This window comes from Kogia breviceps, chromosome 12, assembly GCF_026419965.1.
Source record: "Kogia breviceps isolate mKogBre1 chromosome 12, mKogBre1 haplotype 1, whole genome shotgun sequence".
Classification (NCBI taxonomy): domain Eukaryota; kingdom Metazoa; phylum Chordata; class Mammalia; order Artiodactyla; family Physeteridae; genus Kogia; species Kogia breviceps.
Window position 1 is genome coordinate 86754108 of NC_081321.1, and position 20543 is coordinate 86774650.

At 42.0% G+C, this 20543-nt stretch overlaps 2 protein-coding genes across 11 annotated transcripts in view; one reads left to right on the forward strand and one right to left on the reverse strand.

Moving 5' to 3' along the window:
• Positions 1-20188, reverse strand: part of ALDH1L2 (aldehyde dehydrogenase 1 family member L2) — a 63306-nt gene extending 43118 nt beyond the window's left edge. Inside the window, exons 1-2 of one of the 2 annotated variants that reach the window (XM_067010017.1) lie at positions 19619-20188; positions 1875-2019 (exon numbers count right to left, since the gene is read on the reverse strand). Coding sequence is in view for 1 of the 2 variants with exons in the window: in XM_059081749.2 (XP_058937732.1) it covers positions 1875-2019; positions 11079-11126 (193 nt within the window). In the remaining variant the exon portion in view is untranslated. Of the gene's footprint in view, positions 1-1874; positions 2020-11078; positions 11863-19618 lie in introns of those variants that run through there. The other variant, XM_059081749.2, reaches the window with a different exon arrangement.
• A 79-nt stretch (positions 20189-20267) lies between these two features.
• Positions 20268-20543, forward strand: part of WASHC4 (WASH complex subunit 4) — a 74404-nt gene continuing 74128 nt past the window's right edge. For all 9 annotated transcript variants that reach the window (XR_010835904.1, XR_010835901.1, XR_010835902.1 and 6 more), the window contains exon 1: positions 20268-20409. Coding sequence is in view for 4 of the 9 variants with exons in the window: in XM_067010021.1 (XP_066866122.1) it covers positions 20349-20409 (61 nt within the window). In the remaining 5 variants the exon portion in view is untranslated. The remainder of the gene's footprint in view (positions 20410-20543) is intronic.

Consider the following 20543-nt stretch of genomic DNA (forward strand, 5'->3'; position numbering starts at 1 on the left):
GCTATCAAGTGGCAGAGTCAGAACTAGTTTCATGATTCTAGAACATACACTGTTAACCATATGCTGGGACCAGGCACCAGGGAAAAGTTCATTTCCCAGGAAACACTCTGAAAGGAGGTGTAAGAGTCACATGCTTGCAATTCTTCTGAAGTTCACTGTACATGGTAGAGACTCTTAGTTGCCCCCTTTCCTCCTTCACCAAGGATTCCTCTACTTTAGCTGAACACATGGCCACCCCAAATAAAATCTGCACTTCTCAGCCTGTTCTGCAGATAGATTTGGCCTATGACTAAGTTCTAGCCAACAGGATACAAGTGGGAGTAATGTGTAAAACTTCTGGATTATGCCCTTAATAAAGGCTTGCCCTCTGCTTCCCATCTTGCCCTTTCTGCTTGCTGGAATGCAGAGTTGATAGCGGGGGCTGAAGCCACTACCTTGGACCATGAGATGGAAGCCCAGTGTTGATAATGGCCAGAAAACAAACAAAAGGAGCCTTCATTGTGATAAATATCTGGCTGCCACAACAGCTGTGATGGTCAATCCAAACTTGAGAAAGGGACTTCTATCTTATTTAAGCTAATATTATTTGAGGTCCTCCTGATTCAACAGCCAATCGGATACCCCAAATGTAAGTCCTTTCAAACATCCCCCACACAAAGCTGGTGGGAATAGATAACGATGAGACAGGTAGTCCCGGCGACGGGAATCTGTGCCCTTCTGCCCTTGGAGCCAGGTATGAATTCATGAGGCAGATTCCCTCAGAATTTCCCAGGTTGAGATAATCTTTTTCTGAAACACGGATAATTTCTAAATCGAGTGGTTAAATCTATGTGCATATGTGCTCTTGGCCCAACTCTTTTTTAGCTTGACTCTTTTTTTTTTTCTTCCAGTTTTACTGAGATATAATTGATATACAACACTGTGTGAGGTTAAGGTGTACAGCATCATGATTTGACTTACATACGTCAATGAAATGATTATCACAATAAGTTGAGTGAACATCCATCCTCTCAGATAGATACAAAATTAAAGGAAAAGAAACAAATTTTTCCCTGTGCTGAGAACTCTAGGAATTTACTTTCTTAACAACTTTCACATATAACGTGTGAATTATATTTATCATGCTATACTAAGGACATCCCTAGTCCTTATTTATCTTATAATGGGAAGTTTGTACCTTTTGACTACCTTCATCCAACTACCCCAGAACTAGAATAAACCCCAGAGCTGATTCCTTCAAGAAAGAAAAGTAAAATTTTAGGGTTATCACAGATATTGTTTCCCAACCAATGTATTGCATCATACCAGTGATTTATAAAGATCGAAGTCGTACGTCACGATTTCTAGATGCTCGTTCTTATTCCCTACCTGTAGACTGTTTCTTGCACTCTTTCTCAACATAACTATAGCGTGCAAATCAGAATCACGCTGTAGGTTTGCTCTGAGGATGGCTCTTTTCTTTACCTACCTTAATAACCAAGCAGTCATAGCTATAATTTGCTCTGAGATAAATGTATTCTTTATGACCCCACATCAGTTGCTATTGTTGGGTGTGGCCTTCCCTGCATTCCTATCGGCACCTCTGCAACAGACATTATTCTAGATGTCCTATAGCACCTTTGGAAAGTCACAAGTGTAATTCAGGAAAAACACATGCTTGGAAATTCCTCTGGGGGACCTGGTGATTACCATGGAGGTAAGTGGAGAAACTCGTAGTAAAATAGGGGTCTGCATCTTTGTCTTGAGGTCCACAGAGAAGGGAGAGTTTCTGAGTCTGTATCTACCACACAAATAGCCTTGGCCTGAGAAGGCTTTCATCAGGCAGAGTGGAGGCCAGTGCAGTCCTTGATCCTGTTGTTCCAAGATACACTCACCCAGTGGGTCAGCTTTTCCATCCTTATCTGGAACTGTGAACACTCCCACAACTCGGTGGCCCTCTTTGCAGAGGTGGCTGTAGACTTCTTGTCCAAAGAGGCTCTGACCAATAAGTGCCACCTTCAGCTTGTTTTTGAAATAAACCTGTGAAGCAATTCAACAGTGACAGGTATTAGTATGGACAGAAGACATATGGATAGTAAACACTCTTTTTTCAATCATACAAGATGCCTTGAGCATTACAAAAGGCTCAAAGATCTACACAGTAAAATAGTTATTGACATACACTGAACTCAGACTACATGCTATATAGGTAGTAGTGAAAATAATGTCACACCTAAGTATTCCCCGTTTTCCCTTTGCTCTAACTCCCTTGATTATTCATTATAATCATTGGGATTGCATATATTTTTACAAGGCATTTCAACTCCTTGATGAAATGAGGCCAGATGTTAACAAATAAACATAAGTTTCATAGTTAAAATGGGTGTAATTCTGAGCAAGATCTACTTCAATATGACAGTGCTTTCATGCCCTACAATTTTTGATGCCCACCTCCAAAAGAGGCCAAGAGCTAACATCTAGTATAACATAGGGGTCAAAAGCAGATCCTAGACTATCTGAGGTCAAACCTAGGGTCGCCTACCCCTTGTTAGTTGTGTGACCTTTAGCGAGTAACTAACTTCCATTTGCCTTTTTTCCCCCTCATCTGTAAAATTGGAATAACACCAACTCACACAATTCTGATTGCGGTGGATGACAATATGCATTAGGCTTAATGCAGTGTCTGACACAAAGCACTGTTTAAGTAAAAGCTTTAACAATGTTTTAAAGGCTTTCCTATATACTAGACAATTCTATGTTTTTTCACACGGTCCAGAATTCTACAATCCTTGGTAAGTGGCATAAACTCATTTGGTCTCAAGACATGGACTGAACTAATGAAATGTTCTTTATAGTCCTTGTAGGTTTCTTATAAGTTAATGCAGTCATTTGGCTTCAAACTTGACCTGAACTGATAATGCCACTTATAGTCTTTACTTATAGTATATTGTAATTTGCTGCAGAAAAGTCAATGTGCTTCATTACAGATACTATCCCAGACCCTGCTGCAAATTGTGCGTAAGGTCCTATGTACCATATTGACCTTCTCAAATGTGAATGATTCTGAACCCCACATTTGGCCCCGTAGATTTCAGATAAGAAATTGAGGGCTGCACATAATTTCATTTATGTTAATCCTCACAAATATCCTGTTTTCTTATCCCCCATCTGTACCATTTTATGAATGAAGAAACCAAGACTTAGAAATATCAAGTATATCTCCAAGGTCATACTAGCAAAACAAGGGAGAGGTAGGATTTGAATCCAGGGCCATCTGACTCCAAAACCTGCGAATGTACTTAAAAATAAAATGAGCCACTACTGCCCATACCTCTTCCATCTCCTTTTTTAGAACATTAACACTGATGCACAAAAAATGCAGTGATTGTCAATAAATATAAACACCACATAGATAAGAGCGGCACGAAAGGAGTTCAAGTTTTTAAGGACTGTCTTTAAGCAATTATGCCTTCTGTAAATTCTCCCAAGATGAAACCTTTTCACAAAGCTTAAGGTAACACGTTGACATGATGATTGTTAGGACGGTGATGAAGAGACACCAGGTGAAGCAGGCTAGTTGTGGGATTGTGCATGTAGAGGTAATCAGAGGGTCACGACCTCCTATGAGCTTCCCGTCTTGGCAAAGAACCAATCCCAGCTCCCCAGAGTTCATTCCATCTTTCATTCCTCCACGTTAGAATACGTCTCTACAGGATTTGGATTTAGAATATTTTTCCTTCAATCTAAATAGGATTCGTTAATGTTCCAGAAAGTCATTCTAACTTAGTAAAGCCTCACTGTTAAAATCTGACTATGAGGAAACAATTCTCCCTTACTTCCCACTTTCTTAAGGGCATAGATGGCATCCCTTTTTAGGCATAAACTTAAAAGCGTACAGGTTCAGGGACTTCCCCTGGCGGTGCAGTGGTTAAGAATCCGCCTGACAATGCAGGGGACATGGGTTCAAGCCCTGGTCCGGGAAGATCCCACATGCCGCGGAGCAACTAAGCCCGTGCGCCACAACTACTGAGCCTGCACTCTAGAGCCCACGAGCCACAACTACTGAAACCCACGTGCCTAGAGCCCGTGCTCCTCAACAAGAGAAGCCACTGCAATGAGAAGCCCACGCAACGCAATGAAGAGTAGCCCCCACTTGCCACAACTAGAAAAAGCCTGCGTGCAGCAACAAAGACCCAACGCAGCCAAAAAAAAAAAAAAAAAAAAAAGCATATGGGTTCACATCTTCCCTGTGAGCTGATAATTAAACAATTAAGGTTTTGGTATAAAAGTTCTTTTCCATGGCCAGCCAAAGTTTCTATGCCAAAAGAGCCTACAGCTTCAACATCTAATAGATTCTTGCAAACAAACAGATTAACTCTGTAAGAACAGCACAATTTGCCTGCAGATAATGCATGACTATTTCATTTCCTCTCATCAAAAATATCAAAATGTTCTGTAAGTATTCCATCTTCAAATCCTATAATTAATGCTGTTGCTTGAAATAGAACTGACGTGTTGGCTATCTAACAAAATTTGGCTTTACCTCGTACCATTACCAACACCAAATATTTTAAGACTTCTAAAATTATTAGTCTTAAAACATACAAGAGCCAAGAGGATGAGCTGACTCAATTGTAGTGTGCTCTCAGCTGTCATCTGGTTATTGGGAGTTCAATTCCAGAGTCAACTCTGCCCCAGAAAGACAGTGTTTAAAGAAACCATGTCAGTATCTCTGGAAATTCTACATTCACTGAGACACTTTCTGAGCTTAGTGCTAAAACTGAAACTATAAAGGTGAGTTTCTAGCAGTGAGAAAAAATTCAGAGTTTGAGATTTTAAGTATTTATAACGAGTTGGTATAATTCCAAAGAACTGGACTGGGATATCTCACCTTAGTCTTATTTCTCCAAGTATGAGCTGAGGACTGACTGCCCGTGTTGGCAGAATCAGCTGGGAGGAAATGTTAAAAATGTGGTTTCCTGGGCCCCATCCCTGATCTACTGAGTCAGACCCTCAGGAAGCTGGCACTAACTCAAAAGCATATGAGGAAGTTTGGATCCTGCCTCCGCACCTTATTAGCCCAGGAAGCTGCATTTGAACGAGCTCTCCATTGATTGACAGGCACACTAAAGTCTGTGAATCTCTGCTGTACAGAGTGTGTGTCCGCCCCCTACAAAAAAGATTTTGCCCTGGGGAGTTTGGGTCAGGAAAAGTGGTGGAAGTAATAGCTAACAGTTTAAGGAGACCCTGGTGTGTGTCAGGTATTTAATACGTGTTACCTCAATTTGATTGCCCGATGACTCCCAAGAGACAGACATTAAAACGCCATTTTACAGATGGCTTTACAGATGAAGAAATTAAAACAAAGAGAGGTTAAGATACAGCCTGGGGCTTCCCTGGTGCCGCAGTGGTTGGGAGTCCGCCTGCCAGTGCAGGGGACATGGGTTCCATCCCTAGTCCAGGAGGATCCCACAAGCCGCGGAGCAACTAAGCCCGTGCACCACAACTACTGAGCCCACGCGCCACAGCTGCTGAAGCCCGTGCACCTGGAGCCCATGCTCTGCAGCAGGAGGGGCCGCCGCAGTGAGGGGCCCGCATGCCGTGGCGAGGAGTAACCCCTGTGAGGACCCGATGCAGCCAAAAATAAAATAAAATAAGTGAATAAAAAGAAAAAGAAAGAAAGGGCTTCCCTGGTGGCGCAGTGGTTAAGAATCTGCCTCCCAATGCAGGGGACACAGGTTCAAGCCCTGGTCCGGGAAGGTCCCACATGCCACAGAGCAACTGAGCCCACGCGCCACAACTACTGAGCCAGCACGCCACAACTACTGAAGCCCGTGCTCCGCAACGAGAAGCCACCGCAATGAGAAGCCCGCGGGCAGCAGCAAAGACCCAACACAGACAAAAATAAATAAAATAAATACATTTATTTTTTAAAAAAGAAAGAAAATGCATGGTATTTTAAAAAATATTTTTTTAAAAAAACATACAGCCTGGAGTCAAATCACTACTCAGTGGCAGCTCTGAGATTCTAATCTAGTTATTACCCCAGTGCCATTGTTTTTCTATAACACCAGCTGTGCGATCTTGAGCTCAGCCTCATCCATTAAAATCTGAATAATAATAGCACCTATCTCATAAGGTTGTTAGCAGGACTTAGTGGGATAAAGCATGTAATGCATTAGTACAGTGTGTGGCAATAACAAAGGCTCAATAAATGTCAACTGGTATCATTATTATACCACAAGTAATACCCAGGTAAATAAAAATGATGATAATGGATCTTTCTTACTGGGAGTGTACCATGAGGCAGGCACTGTATTGAGCCTTTTTCACTGATTAAAAAAAATGTATCAGGGCTTCCCTGGTGGCGCAGTGGTTGAGAATCCGCCTGCCGATGCAGGAGACACGGGTTCGTGCCCTGGTCTGGGAAGATCCCACATGCCGCGGAGCAACTAAGCCCGTGAGCCATGGCCGCTGGGCCTGCGCGTCCGGAGCCTGTGCTCCGCAGCGGGAGAGGCCACAACAGTGAGAGGCCCGCATACCGCAAAAAAAAAAAAAAAAAAAAAAGTATCAAATCCTTATCATATGTCTTTAAGCCTTACTGTGATCCATTTTACAAATGAGAAAACACAGGGCTCAGGGAAGTTAAATAACCTGTCCACGGACAGGGCTAATAGGGACAGAGGAAGGATTCAAACTCAGATCTATTTCGCTTCAGCAGATGTGCTTCTATGGCTTTCCTATGTTGATGCCCAACCCCCCCCCCCCTTCTTTTTTAAAAGGAAAATTTGGCGATAGTTTGACAGGTCAATTATGGGAAATAGTTCCATCAGACTTCCTAAGGGAATATCATGGTGGTCCTGACATGGGAGACAGCACCATTCATGAAAGGGTTAGGCTGATGACCAGAGAACATACTTTAAGGCACTATCAGTGCCTCATTATATTGGTGAGAAAGAGGAAGGGGGCATAAAATGACCCACAGCGTTTCTAAATCCGGGTGATAAGTGCTGTTATCTTGGGGTTCTCTAGAGATAACATTCTGCATTAGAAGAGGCTTTTGCAGGGAATAGAGCTTTTGTGTCTTAAACTATCAAATACTGCATTCCCAGGCTATCCACATCCTGGTGAAATTCTTCGGGAAGCAAGTTAATAAGGACTCTGATTATGTTCCAAAGGTTTAAAGAAAAATACACACAGTCTTCTCTGGAGAACTTAAAGGCACAGTGCTAAGAGTGTGTGCTGATCCGAAGCCCTTTTGTGAAGCAGATGTTACCTTAATAGAACCAACTGAGCAGGATGTAAAATAAGGTCAAAGCTGTCCCCATTAGCAATTGTGAGAACTGGCAGCTTTCCCAAAGAGAACTGCAAAGGAGAAAGGACCTTCCCACGAAAGAATAAAACAAAATAAAATTTTCTGAGACACTGAGATGCCTAACTCTTAATGGACCATTTGGCACATGGTTCCCCAAATCGTGCCTGATGGTGTGTTAATATCTGTTCACCAAGCATGTTTGGAGCATTTGCCAAGCTCTGAGCACAGTGCATGGTGGGGCTGTAATCAGTGGCCTGGCAAAGACGATTTTATTTGGCCCACAGGGCATCTGCAGAAGAACTGTGATAAGATTTTTAGGAGGTTTCACATTAGCAGGCTGTATTTCTGACTTCTCTTTAAAAATCAGGAGGTTTGTCAACCACGGTCGACATTCCCATGTGGAAATGGTCTGCCGGAGCTGAGCAGGGGCTGCTCCCTTTAACTCTGAACGTGGTCTCTCACTCCTTCCAGCCCAAATGCTACATTTGTCTTACCTGTTTGGCCTGGGGCCGGTGGGGGGGGGGGGTCGAGGGGTAGGGGGGTGGGGGGTGGGATTTGTTTGGGATGCTAAACTGGAGGCACAAGATTAGTCCCTGCCCTAGTTTGGTTGAGTGCCTTTTCATATTTTATTGCCCACTTGTATTTCCCTTCCATTATTATCCTTTACCTAAAGGCAAGTTTAATCATTTGTCCCACTAATCTATGGACTCCTTGAAAGCAGGGACTATTTATCTCTTGTTTATTGTTTTATCCTTTTTGGCTGTGAGACTCTAAAAAAATTATGTAACTTCTCTGGGTCTCAGTTTCCTGATTTGTAGAACGGGCATTATAATAGTACCCACTTCATTGAGATGTTATGAAGACTAAATGAGTATATGTAAAGCATTTATAACAGTGCCTGGTGCATACAAAGTCCTATATCAATGATACCTATTATTATTATTATTATTTCTTCAGGATTTAGATGAAGTGCTCAGTACATAATACACAATTTAATATGGTTTGAAGTTGAATCTGAAGGTCTAAATCAAATTAGATGCCAGAGCAGAGGGTCAGGCAATAAGGAAACAAGTTAAGGACCTGGTTGCTAGAACTAGGGTATAAAGCCAGTCCTCGGTTTCAAGAAGCAGGGAAGGGTCCAGCCTCTTGAAGTGGATCATAAAGTAACCCTAAGTCCTGGAACCAGGCTATGAATCCAGAGCAACAGCCAGGCTTGTCCCAGACCCTGGCAGAGGAAATATCAGCTAAATAACAGAGTTTCAAATAAATATTAGGGCTAAATACCTCCCACCAGCGGGAGAAATTAAGAAGCAGTGAGCCAGGCAAGATACTGGAAGTAGACAATAATAACTAATTGACAAAGAGTCTTATTGCTATATATAGTTGCACTAGTTAATAAGATCTAGTCATATCATTAAGCTGAGATCATTAAATATTTCTAAGTCCATTTCTTTAAGACAGATAATAGAAAAATTAATTATATCAGGAAGTGTTATGAACTAATTTCCTCCTTGGATTTTGTTAAGTTCTGAGAGATTTTTTTTCATTCCTCCTTCATTTTGCTTTAATACCAAACTCAAAAGTGCTGTGTGATTAAAAAAATTTTTTTTCATACAAAGGTACAACTTACATACAATGAACACACCATTTTCAATGTAAAATTCTTTCAGTTTGGACAAACACAGTCATGTAACCACTGTTACAATCATGATAAAGAACAGTTCCATCACCCCCCCAAATCCCCTCCCGTCCCTTTGCTGTCAATCCCTCCCCCTATCTCCAGCCCCTGATAACCACTGGCCTTTTTTTCCATCACTATAGGTTTACTCTTTCCAAAGTGTCAGACAAATGGACTCATATACATATGCAGCCCTTTGAGTCTGTCTTCTTACACTTAGCATACATATTTGAGTTTCATCCATGTTGTTGTATATATCAGTAGTCCATTCCTTTTTTTTTTTCTGAGTAAGATTCCACTATATGGATGGATATACCACAGTTTGCTTATCCTGCCACCAGCTGAAAGACATTTAAATTGGTGATTATGAATAATCCCTTTGTAAACATCCATAAATAGGTATTTGTGTGAACAGAAGTTTTAATTTCTCTTGGGTAAATACCTATGAGGGCAACTGCTGGGTCATTTGGTGGGTTTATGTTTAATTTTATTTTTAAAAAAGTCGGTTTTCCAAAGCAGCTGTACCATTTTATGCTCCCACCAGCCATGTCTGATTTCGAACAATTCTTATAGAAAACGGTCCAAAGGATGAATCTCCATTTTCTATGGAGTAAAATATCCCAAATTCTTCACTTATTATTCCATGTCTTCCTTTGGCCATTGAAGAACCTGCCTTCTTCCCAGCCATATGGCACTGCTCTCCCACATGTATTCCTGGAGATAGACTCAGGCCCCTGACCCCTGACCATACCTGGCGCTTCCCCACAAGGGTGTTTTTGTTTATGCCATTTGCCACCTGGGATGTTCATCTTTTATTACTGAAATCTTATGTAACCCCACTATTGGCATTTTTTTCATCCTTCAGGAATCCCTTCTGCTCTCCAAAATAAGACAATTAAATGAAAGGTGTTGACAGAGGAGGCCAATAAAACAGGCATGCACGAGCCCCTTGTTCTCTGTGCCATCCAACCCAGATTCCCGTGTGCCACGTGGCAGGAGAAAGCTAAGGAGGAGTCCAGAGCTCTGCATAGGAGAGCAAGCAAAATATCTGCCAGAGCAAGTTTCTTTTTGCTTATTTGAAAAAAGGTGAATACTCTCAAAATAACTAGAACTGACTGCATGGGATAAAGTGAATTCTCATTACTTGTGGCTGTCTGGGGGACAAAAGCTTTTCCATATATGCAACTTTGGGCCAGTTCTTGATGCTACTCAAGACTTCTCTCTGCTCCAAGTTTTTTATATCTGGATATGTACACATGCGCATATGACTTTGGCAAAGAAGAGGAATCAGAAAGCAAATTCTTTTATAAAAAAAAACAGCAAACATGCACTTCCTATAAAAGAGATGATGTACATGGGGCGGACTTTTTCTTCTCTAAACAGCTTGGAGTCTGCCTAGATGCAGGGAGGCATCTCTCCCCAGGGCCCTGAAGTGCTGAAGGCAGCGCCCCATGCAACGTGTCCTCCTTCATTCCGTTTCTGGAGAGGATGATGCAATTCCAAGGCGCGGGGCTGGGCCAGGGCTAGGTTTTTGCACCATAGTTTACAAATGTTCCAGGAAGGCTGCTTCTGCAGCGCCTGGTGATCCTAGAAATCTTGCCGCCTGCAGCTCAGGAATAATGAGCTTGCGGTCACCGGCTCGGAGTGCCATTATCTGAATGGGCCCTGCATGCTAGCCGGGAGCGCTCACACCTCTCAGGCCGCGGAGGAGGACCCGGTTGACTTGATACCACTCTCCTCCAGGAGGTGGTCTCGGTCCTGTACCTCGGCTCCATCTCGTAACCAGGCAGGGATCTCACAATTGAAATGAAAACGGAAAGGGAACCGACTCTGTCCCTCTTCCCGAGTGACTGTTTCCACCCTGTCAATCCCAGCCAGACATCCTCAGCCCCGTCCCGGTAGAAGACAATGGCTCGCTCGACAAGCCCCACTCAGGACCCTCCCCGGACCCTTCTCTTCACTCTCCTGGTTTTAAAAACGTCGTCCTGGCCTTAAGCAAAGTAAACACAGCTGCAATCCCTCAGCCCCGCCGCCCGGCCCGCCCTCTCCGGATCTGGAAAGCAGCCCCCGGGTGAGAGCCGGGACGCTCGCCGGGGCCGGACTCACCTGGCCGGTGGAGAAGCGCCGGAGCGCCTGGTTGCCCTGCCACAACATGCTCGAAAGGAGCGCTCGTGCGGTCGGCGCGGGAGGCAAGCGGGAGGCACCCGAGGGCGGCTCAGCCTAGTCGCGGCCTGCAGCCTCGGAGTCCCGGGCGAGTCCCGGGACACAGCTCGCGGCCCCGCCCCCTCATCTGTCAGGGCTCCCGCGGCCAATCCCGAGCGACTGGGCGGGGCGTGCTCCAGTCTCCCGGAGCGGCGCTGGTGCCCAGCCCGAGGGGCAGCTTCTGGCAACTGCCTCGGTGCAGTCTCACTAGCTGTGGGATCTTCTCCCAGTTAATCACACCAACTGAAGTACATAAGGATCTGCCTTAAAAGTCAGTCTGACACCCCAGGTCATGTCCTTAACACAGGTCTGAGAAGACAACAGGCAAGTGCGTGGAGCCACGAAAGATAAACGGGTGAGGGCACCTTCGCGACGTAAGGATCCTGATTCCTATCTCGTAGTCTGACAAGAAGATTTAATGAGAGATTGTGTATAAAGCACCTGGCAAAGGGCTTGGCACAGAGTTGGTCCCGACAGATGATAGACACATAGATGGGTAGATAGATGATAGACACCCGACAGCCTTTTCCCTCACCTCTGAAGAAACGCTCAAGACATGCTTTAGCTGAGCACTTGTCTCAAACAGTACTCCTTAGCCTGGCATTCAAGACGTCTGTAGTTTGGCACTTACTCTTATTTCTCGCTGCTCTTTTGCACATGTAATTCAGTGTGACCATAGTACTTGCTTATTCCTTCCGGGACAACGTTTCCCAGGAAAGCTTGCCACCTGTCACTTGTCACCATCTAGGCACCACCAAATTCCTTCTCTTCTTAAAGGTATAGCTCAAATGCTGCCTCCTACAGGTATTTTTCCTGATTCTTTCCTCCCTAAGCTCCTTACTTCCTCAAAGTTATCTTTCACTCCTCTGAACTAGGAAGGATTTTTGTCTGTGCAGCTCTTGTGAAGCCTCAGTCTGTTACTACTATTTAGGTAGCAGTCATCTTCTCTACTGGAAGCTCTTTGCAGGCTGACTCCATGCCTTATTTATCAAGATTTACAGTACTTAGAACTAAGCAGAGCTTAGAAAATACTTGTTGATAAGGTAAGAGGAAAGAAAAAGAACCACTCTTAAAAAAATTTTTTAGGGCTTCCCTGATGGCGCAGTGGTTGAGAGTCTGCCTGCCGATGCAGGGGACACGGGTTCGTGTCCCGGTCCAGGAAGATCCCACATGCCATGGAGCGGCTGGGCCCGTGAGCCATGGCCGCTGAGCCTGCGCGTCCAGAGCCTGTGCTCTGCAAGGGGAGAGGCCACAACAGTGAGGCCCGTGTACCGCAAAAAAAAAAAAAATTAAATTAAATTGAAGTATAGTTGATTTACAATGTTGTGTTAATTTCTTCTGTACAGCAAAGTGACTCAGTTATACTCAGTTACATATATATATATATATATATTCATTCATTCTAGAAAAAGAACCATTCTTAAAGCCTGGAGAATTGCAGCAAACATCCAGGGTTTTGCTTTAGGAACTGCCCCTTGACAATTCACCCCATTTCTCTGACTGCATTTTTGTGACTTCTTGCTTCTCTTAAACTTCCAAATATTGATATTCAATTTTATTTGTTCTAAACCAGGGAGGGTGGGTAAAGACTGTGGTTTTTCCTGAGTGAAGATTCCATAGTTATATACTCCAACTCGCAACTTTAGAAAATGAGCTTATTTTTGCCCAAATATAAGAAAATATGCATGATGTCTAAGATTTTCTTCTTTAAGAACCAAAAATGTAGTCCTCTTGATAATTGGAGGTTAGGCCAGATACTACAGAGTCTGACAAACAAAAAATTGCCTGCCAACCTAGACTTCTCTTGCCAGCAAAAATGGAGATGAAATAAACTTCAGAAACAAAAATTTGACTTTGTCATCAGCAGACATACAATAAAGGGAATATTAAAGTATCTTTCAAGCAGGAGGAAAATTACCTACTTGGAAGCCCGGAAATGCAGGAAGGAATAAAGACCAACAAAAATGGCAAATATGTGAGTGAATTTAAGTAAACATTGACCATATGAATAATAATACTAATAAAATTTTGTAGATTATATATATCCACAAGATATATATATATATATATCCATGAAAATATACAAACAACAATAAAAAATTGTTAGATAGGGACTTCCCTCGTGGCCCAGTGGCTAAGGCTCTGCGCTCCCAATGCAGGGGACCCAAGTTCGATCCCTGGTCAGGGAACTAGATCCCACATGCCACAACTATGAGTTCACGTGCCGCAAGTAAAGATCCTGCACGCTGCAACGAAGATACCAGCGCAGCCAAATAAATAAATATTTTTAAAAAGTGTTGGACAAGTTGGGATGGCTGGGAGGAATGGAATATTCTTTAGGCAGAAAGATAATAATCCTAGACAGAAGCTCATAAATGAAGGAATGAAGAGCTTTAGAGAGGGTAAATACAAGGACAAATTTTAATTAATATTGTCTAAAATGCTTCTAATAATGTTCTATGGAGTTCAAAAATATGTATAATTAAAATACATGACAACAATAGCATATGATTTTCAGGGAGAAAAGGTTAAGTTAAAGGTTCTAAGCTTGCAGCATTGTCTTGGAAATAATAAAAGTACTAATTTATGTTAGACTTATAAGTTAAGGATGCATATTATAATCTCTAGTACAACCACTAAAAGGATAGTAATACAATGTATAACTACCAAGTTAATAGAATGTAAAACTATTAAGACAATAAAATAATTTAAAAAATCAATGCAAAAGAAGGCAAGAAAGGAGAGAAAAAGGAACATGGAAGAGGCATGGAAAATAGAAGGAAATTAGTAAGATGTTAAATTTAAGCCAGTAATTGCGGTAAATGAAAATGGACTAAATGTTTTAATGAAAAGACAAAGATCATCAGGTTGGTTAAAAAACAAAACTCTGATGAGAGAGACTCATTAAATATAAAGATTCCAAAAGCACTCATAAAATATAAAGATTCCAATTTTTTAAAAAAACACTCAAACACTAGCCAAAAGAAAATGTTAATCTGACAGGAAGATAAAGATTCTTAATTTGTATACACTTAATAACACAGCCTCAAATTTTATAAAGCAAAAATTACAGAACTTCAAGGAAAAATAGACAAACCTGTAACCATATTGAAGATTTTGCATTAGCAGGCGGACTCTCAACCACTGCGCCACCAGGGAAGCCCTACTTTTCTTTTTAATGGTAGAATTGTAGCAGCTCTTTGTATATACTGGATATTAACCCCTTATCAGATAGATGATTTGCAATTATTTTCTCCCATTCCACAAGGTGCCTTTTAACTCTGTTGATTGTTTCCTTTAATGTGCAGAGGCTTTTAAGTTTGGTGTAGTCTCATATGTCCATTTTTGCTTTTGTTGCTAAAAATCTTTTTGAAGGCATTGGAGACCTAGGTAGGTGAGGATTTGAGAAATCGAGATTCAGGAGAGAACGTCCGGAGAGGTGAACCTCAAAGCATTTGCTGATTTGTAAGTACCAGAAAGCAGCAGCTGTGAGGTTGAAAAGCTGAGCAGAGGTTTGGCAGGACTTGCCCAGCACCCCTGAAGAGCTACATCCTAGGATTAAGATGATACAGAAATAGACCAGCCCTCACAAAGGCAAAAACCCAGCTTGGAGTCAGAACAGTCCTAGACTGGGTTAAAGTAGTCTGCCCCTACTCTAATAACCTTCCAGAAGAGACAGTAGACAGTAATCTGCTCTGGAGGAAGATAACACCATCCAGATCCTCAACTGTCTCTGTAATTTTTCATACTTAAAGACCAGGATGCACTAAAAAATTTATCAGCCTGATCAGGAAACAAGACCAAATGGTGGAAAACCAAGAGGAGGAAAAAAAAACCCACACACATACCAAACACAGAGTAGAGACATACAGATAAATCCAGATATTGGAATTATCAGAAAAGATGTACTATATGTACAGATGTGAATAATAGACTCCCAAATATGTCTATGTCCTAATTTCCAAACCTATGTTTATGATAACCTATGATTATGTTACCTTACCTGTTTAAAGGGACTCTGTGGATGTGATTAAGTTAAGGTTCTTGAAAAAGGGAGATTATCGTGGATTGTCTGGATGGGCCCAGTGTAATTGCAAGGGTCCTTATAAGAGGAAGTCAGGAGAATCAATGTCACTAGTAGATGTGATGGCAGAAGCTAGAGACTGGAATAATGCATGGAAGCCAAAAAAGGCAGGAAAGTGGATTCTCCCCTCAGTGTCTCCAGGAGGGACCAGCCCGGCCAAGACCTTGATTTTATTTTTAAATTTTTAAAATTTTTGTTATTTTTATTTTATTTTATTTTTATTTTTTTAACATCTTTATTTGAGTATAACTGTTTCACAATAGTGTGTTAGTTTCTCCTTTACAGCAAAGTGAATCAGTTATACATATACAAATGTTCTCATATCTCTTCCCTCTTGCGTCACCCTCCCTCCCACCCTCCCTATCCCACCCCTCTAGGTGGTCACAAAGCACAGAGGTGATCTCCCTGTGCTATTCGGCAGCTTCCCACTAGCTATCTAATTTACATTTGGTAGTGTGTATATGTCCCTGCCACTCTCTCACTTTGTCACAGCTTACCCTTCCCCCTCCCCATATCCTCAAGTCCATGCTCTAGTAGGCAAGACCTTGATTTTAGCACGGTGAGATTCATGTCAGACTTCTGATCTCCCCAGAAGAGAGATTATCTTTTTTTTTTTAAGATAATAAATCCGTGCTGTTTTAAGCCACTGAGTTTGTGGCAATTTGTTACAGCCATAATAGGAAACTAGTACATAGCCTAACAGGGGATACAGTTATACAAACATACAATTTCAAAGTAAATACTAGGGAGGCACAGGGCTGGAGTGCTCAGTGCAATCCGGGATTCACAGAATCAGGTATGATGGTAACTTACATGATCCCATAATCATTGGTCATCCATGAGTATAAGAATCCAAAAACCCAGCTGAATGGCAGATTTTTGGAATAATCAGGAGGCTGAAACAAAACTTCATTGTATCTCTAATTAAGAAGTTTGATTTGATGAACATAGTACTCTGCATTCAATACTTAAAGAACACCCCCTTTTTTTTTTTCAGGCTCACATCCATTTTCTCATTTCACGACTCATTAGGCTACAAATTGGGATATAAAGGAAGTCTCATAATATTTGAAAGAATCGATTTCACACAGACCATATGAAATTGAGTTCAATATCAATTTTGAGTGATAAATCAAAATTCCCCACGCATTTGGAAATTGAAAAACACATTCAAAAGCACAATAAAAATAATTACTGGGTCAAAGAAAAAAATTTAATGAATATTGAACTTAATAAAAATGTCCAGATGGTAGTGAGCCAGAAAGCTCTAGAAGACATCTGTAGGATGATGAAATTAATAGAGCACCTCAGGCATCTGAACATCCTGAGAGGAAATTTAGACAATCGGTGAAGACTTTCAGGTTGAATTGGTAAAAACAAAACTAAGCAAACAACATTAAAAAACCCCAAAATAATTATGCCAGGAAAAACAAAAAGCTTTGCATGGAAAAAATATCATAGTCTACTACATGGCTCAACTACGAGTTGCGTTAATAGAGTCATAACACTGAATATTGACCTACCAAAATTATTATATAAATATATTGGAAAAAGGGTGGGATGGCAGAGATATGGATGGTGGGGTGACGGGATAAAGATAGTTACATCCTCATCTCCCATAGTGGGAAGACAATATATAATTCCCAAAGTTGAAAATTAAAGAATATTGACATTATGCTATTTAGAGAAATGGAAGTAAGTATTAAAATAATCATCTAAAAGAGATAGAAGTGGTTGCCTTTGGGGACAGGAAAATGGGGGAAGGGGTGGGTGAGACTTTGCTGTTTTTCACAACAAACTTTGTATAACTGTATGATTCTAGACCAGGGGTTGGCAAATCTTTTCTGTAAAGGACTAGACAGTAAACATTCTAGGCTTTGCAGGCCATATGGTCTCTGTTGCAGATTGGAAAAAGCCTTGTATTCCATCCTATGAAGTGTAAAGTCCATGCCAAGGACAATGGAATTCACTGATGGACTTAAAGTGGGGCGTTCCCTGATCAGATAGGTTTTGAGAAACTTCCCTCAGTGGTGTGGACAATGCAAAGAAAAGATCTGTCATGATAGGTTTAGGAAGACTCAGACTCCTGTCCAGGTGAGACATTATTTTGTAAAGAAATATATGAATTACCATATTAGGTATCTTTTTGACAGATACACATACGACTCTGACAAATTACTAAGAGAAATGCCTTTAGTGAATTATTACCATAGATTTTCTATTGTAGGAAACATACTTTAAATGTATATTAAGAAACAAGTTCACCAAGACCGTATCACTGTTTTATACACACACACACACACACACACACACACACACACTCACTATGTTTTGGTACAGAATAAACTGGTACTTAAGTTGTGGGTATAAGGGTTAAAGGCAAGGTGCCAGAAGGCAGGCACATTCTGAAGGCAACTGTTCTAAAGTTCTTTGAAGCTCTCAAAATAGCACAATACTTCCCCTTCTAGTTCCAAGCTTGCCTTTCAGAAAGTACTGTTAAGAATGAAGAAAAGTAGAAAGAAGGATATTTAATTTTTCAAAATGATTATTTGCCTTTGATAGCCTAGGCCTGGGAAATATAGAACATCTGTTGCAATAAATAACCTTCAGATAGCACATTTCAGTTTATAGTGAATGTGCTTTATTTATTTATTTAGGATGTGGATGGTTTTTAATATTTATTTTTATTATTTATTTATTTAGGCTGCGCTGGGTCTTAGCTGCAGCACACGGGATCTCCGTTGCGGCATGTGGGATCTTTAGTTGCAGCATGTGAATTCTTAGTTGAGGCATGCATGTGGGATCTAGTTCCCCAACCAGGGATTGAACCCAGGGCCCCCGCGGCGTCTTACCCACTGGACCACCAGGGAAGTCCCTGAATATGCTTTAGATTTAGTATCTAACTTGTAATTCGCTAATAAAATTGTAAATTCTAGGCGTGGAATTTGATTTAAACATATGTAAGCTCAAGACAGGCAATCCCTGACATGTCCACATTGCTATATTTAAAATTAGTAACCAACTGAGGACCTACTGTATAGCACAAGGCACTCTGCTCAATAATATTTAATGGCCTAGATGGGAAAAGAATTCGAAAAAGAACAGATACCTGTATATGTGTAACTAAGTCACTTTGCCGTATACCTGCAACTATCACAACATTGTTAATCAACTATACTCCAATATAAAATAAAAGGTTAAAAAAAATACAGGCAATCCCTGAGATTTCTTTTAAAATTAAGGATATGATGAGTCAGAACACCAAACATTTCTATAGTATGTGGCTGGCATTGCTGTCTGCCTCTTACCTGTATGAACTAAATTAGTCCTCATAACAATCCTATGAGGAGTTTACTATTATTATTCCCACTTTACAAATGAGGAAATTGAAGCAGAGGTTACATTACTTGGCCCCAAACCCCATGGCTAGTAAGTGGCAGAGCTATGATTTGGACTTACACAATTTGACTGTAGAAACTTGTGTTTTTGATTATTACATGACACTGCCTCTTGCACTGATTTAATCGATTAGTGGATATGAGGATTCAGATTGCTCTGACCTGTAATTTCAATGTATCATAATGAGCTATTGGGAGATTAATTACAGTGATTAACACAAATGTGAAGAATACAGCAAAGTCAAACTCATGATCACACATAAGTAAAAGGAAAAATGTCTGCCAACCGTGAGGCACTGATGTTACCTGTCATTTTCAAGTTTCCTTTCTTTTTTTCCTTTCTAAAATGCCCACTAAGACTGCAAGCACCACAGGGGTGGGATCCACCTTTCTTGTCTGTTTTTTCATAATAATCTCTGCATCTAGCATGGTACCTGGTACCTAGTGGGCACTCAAATATTTGACCTACTGCAGATTCATGCGCCTCAGGGAATGCTCTTCAAGAGGCCATTGACTAGCTTTGATTAAGTTAGTTATTTTTGGTCCTTTTTAAGACTACAGAAGACCATAAATTCTCACTGTTAAAGATTTAAAAACATGTAAGTAGACACAATAAAACTGGAAAATTCACTTTCTAATCACCAACACATACTCTTCCAGTTGACCACTCTCCTGTTTAGTGTGATCCACGTTCTCTTTCTATGCATCTACATGCACATATGCCAGTACACGTTTATATAAAAATACAAATGTAACCACAAATACACATTTTTCTGCAACTACCTCCTGTCAGTTTCTCATGTCTCTATAAACCTATTTCATTTCTTTTCACAGTTATCTAGTATTTCGTAGTATGGACATATTAAACTTTATGTAATTACTCCCTATTCATGGACGTTTAACTGGATTCTTACTAGTATCTATTAAAAACCATGCAGCAATGAACATTGCTGTGCAAATACCTGTAGACATGTAGCCTTACTGGGTAACACAGATCCTTGTTCACCGAAAAGCCAGTTAGCAGGTAGGCGCCTTTTAGAACCCACTTAAACAGCGCTTCTTCTTCCCCCCTGCAGAAGAGGTGGGTAGAGAGCCGGTGAGCGCAAGATTAGCAGAGAAGTAAAATTCCTCGCTTAAGGTGTTCCTAAAGTAACTCCTCTTGCACACGGCTTTTTTTCTCAAGAACAGTCTGCATAGGGCGTGCAGAACAAGAGCTCGGACGGTGACGACCGGGAGGACGTGGGATAAACGGGCTTCTGGGAAGAAGCGCCTGGACGGCGACGTCCTAGAGGACCGCGTCTTCCTGCTGAGCCCCGACCCCATCAATTTTGCCCTTTTTAGGCTAGACTGAGGGAGCACTTCTCCTAGTATTAAAAATGGCCCGAAGACAGCAGAGCGAAATTGAAGGTATCGATGTGACGTGAAAAGCGAACTGAACGGTGGCGAGGCCCAAACAGGAACGGGAGGACACCGCGAGGACCACCGCCGGCGCCGCGGCAGCCTTCTCGAGCCACCACGGAGGACTCGCTTTCCCAGCGGCCCCCGCGACCCGCAGGGGCAACGAGCCCGGCCGGGCCTCGCGAGCGGGGGCGGGACTGAAGCCGGAAGTCACGTGCGGATACAGCCGCCCGGGTGAGGCCGCGGACGTCGCCAAGGCTGGTTGGAGCTGTGACTGTGGGAGGCACCGGAGTGATGGCGGTGGAGACTCTGTCCCCGGACTGGGAGTTCGACCGCGTTGACGACGGTTCACAGAGTAAGGGAGCGGCAGGCAAGGGTTGCGGGTGGACGCTCCCCGGCCTGCCTCAGCTCCGGCAGCGCTCCTGCGGGAGGGCTCTGCGTAGCTGTCGGCGCGCAGCCGTCTGCTTCGGGACATTTTCTGCGCCTCGG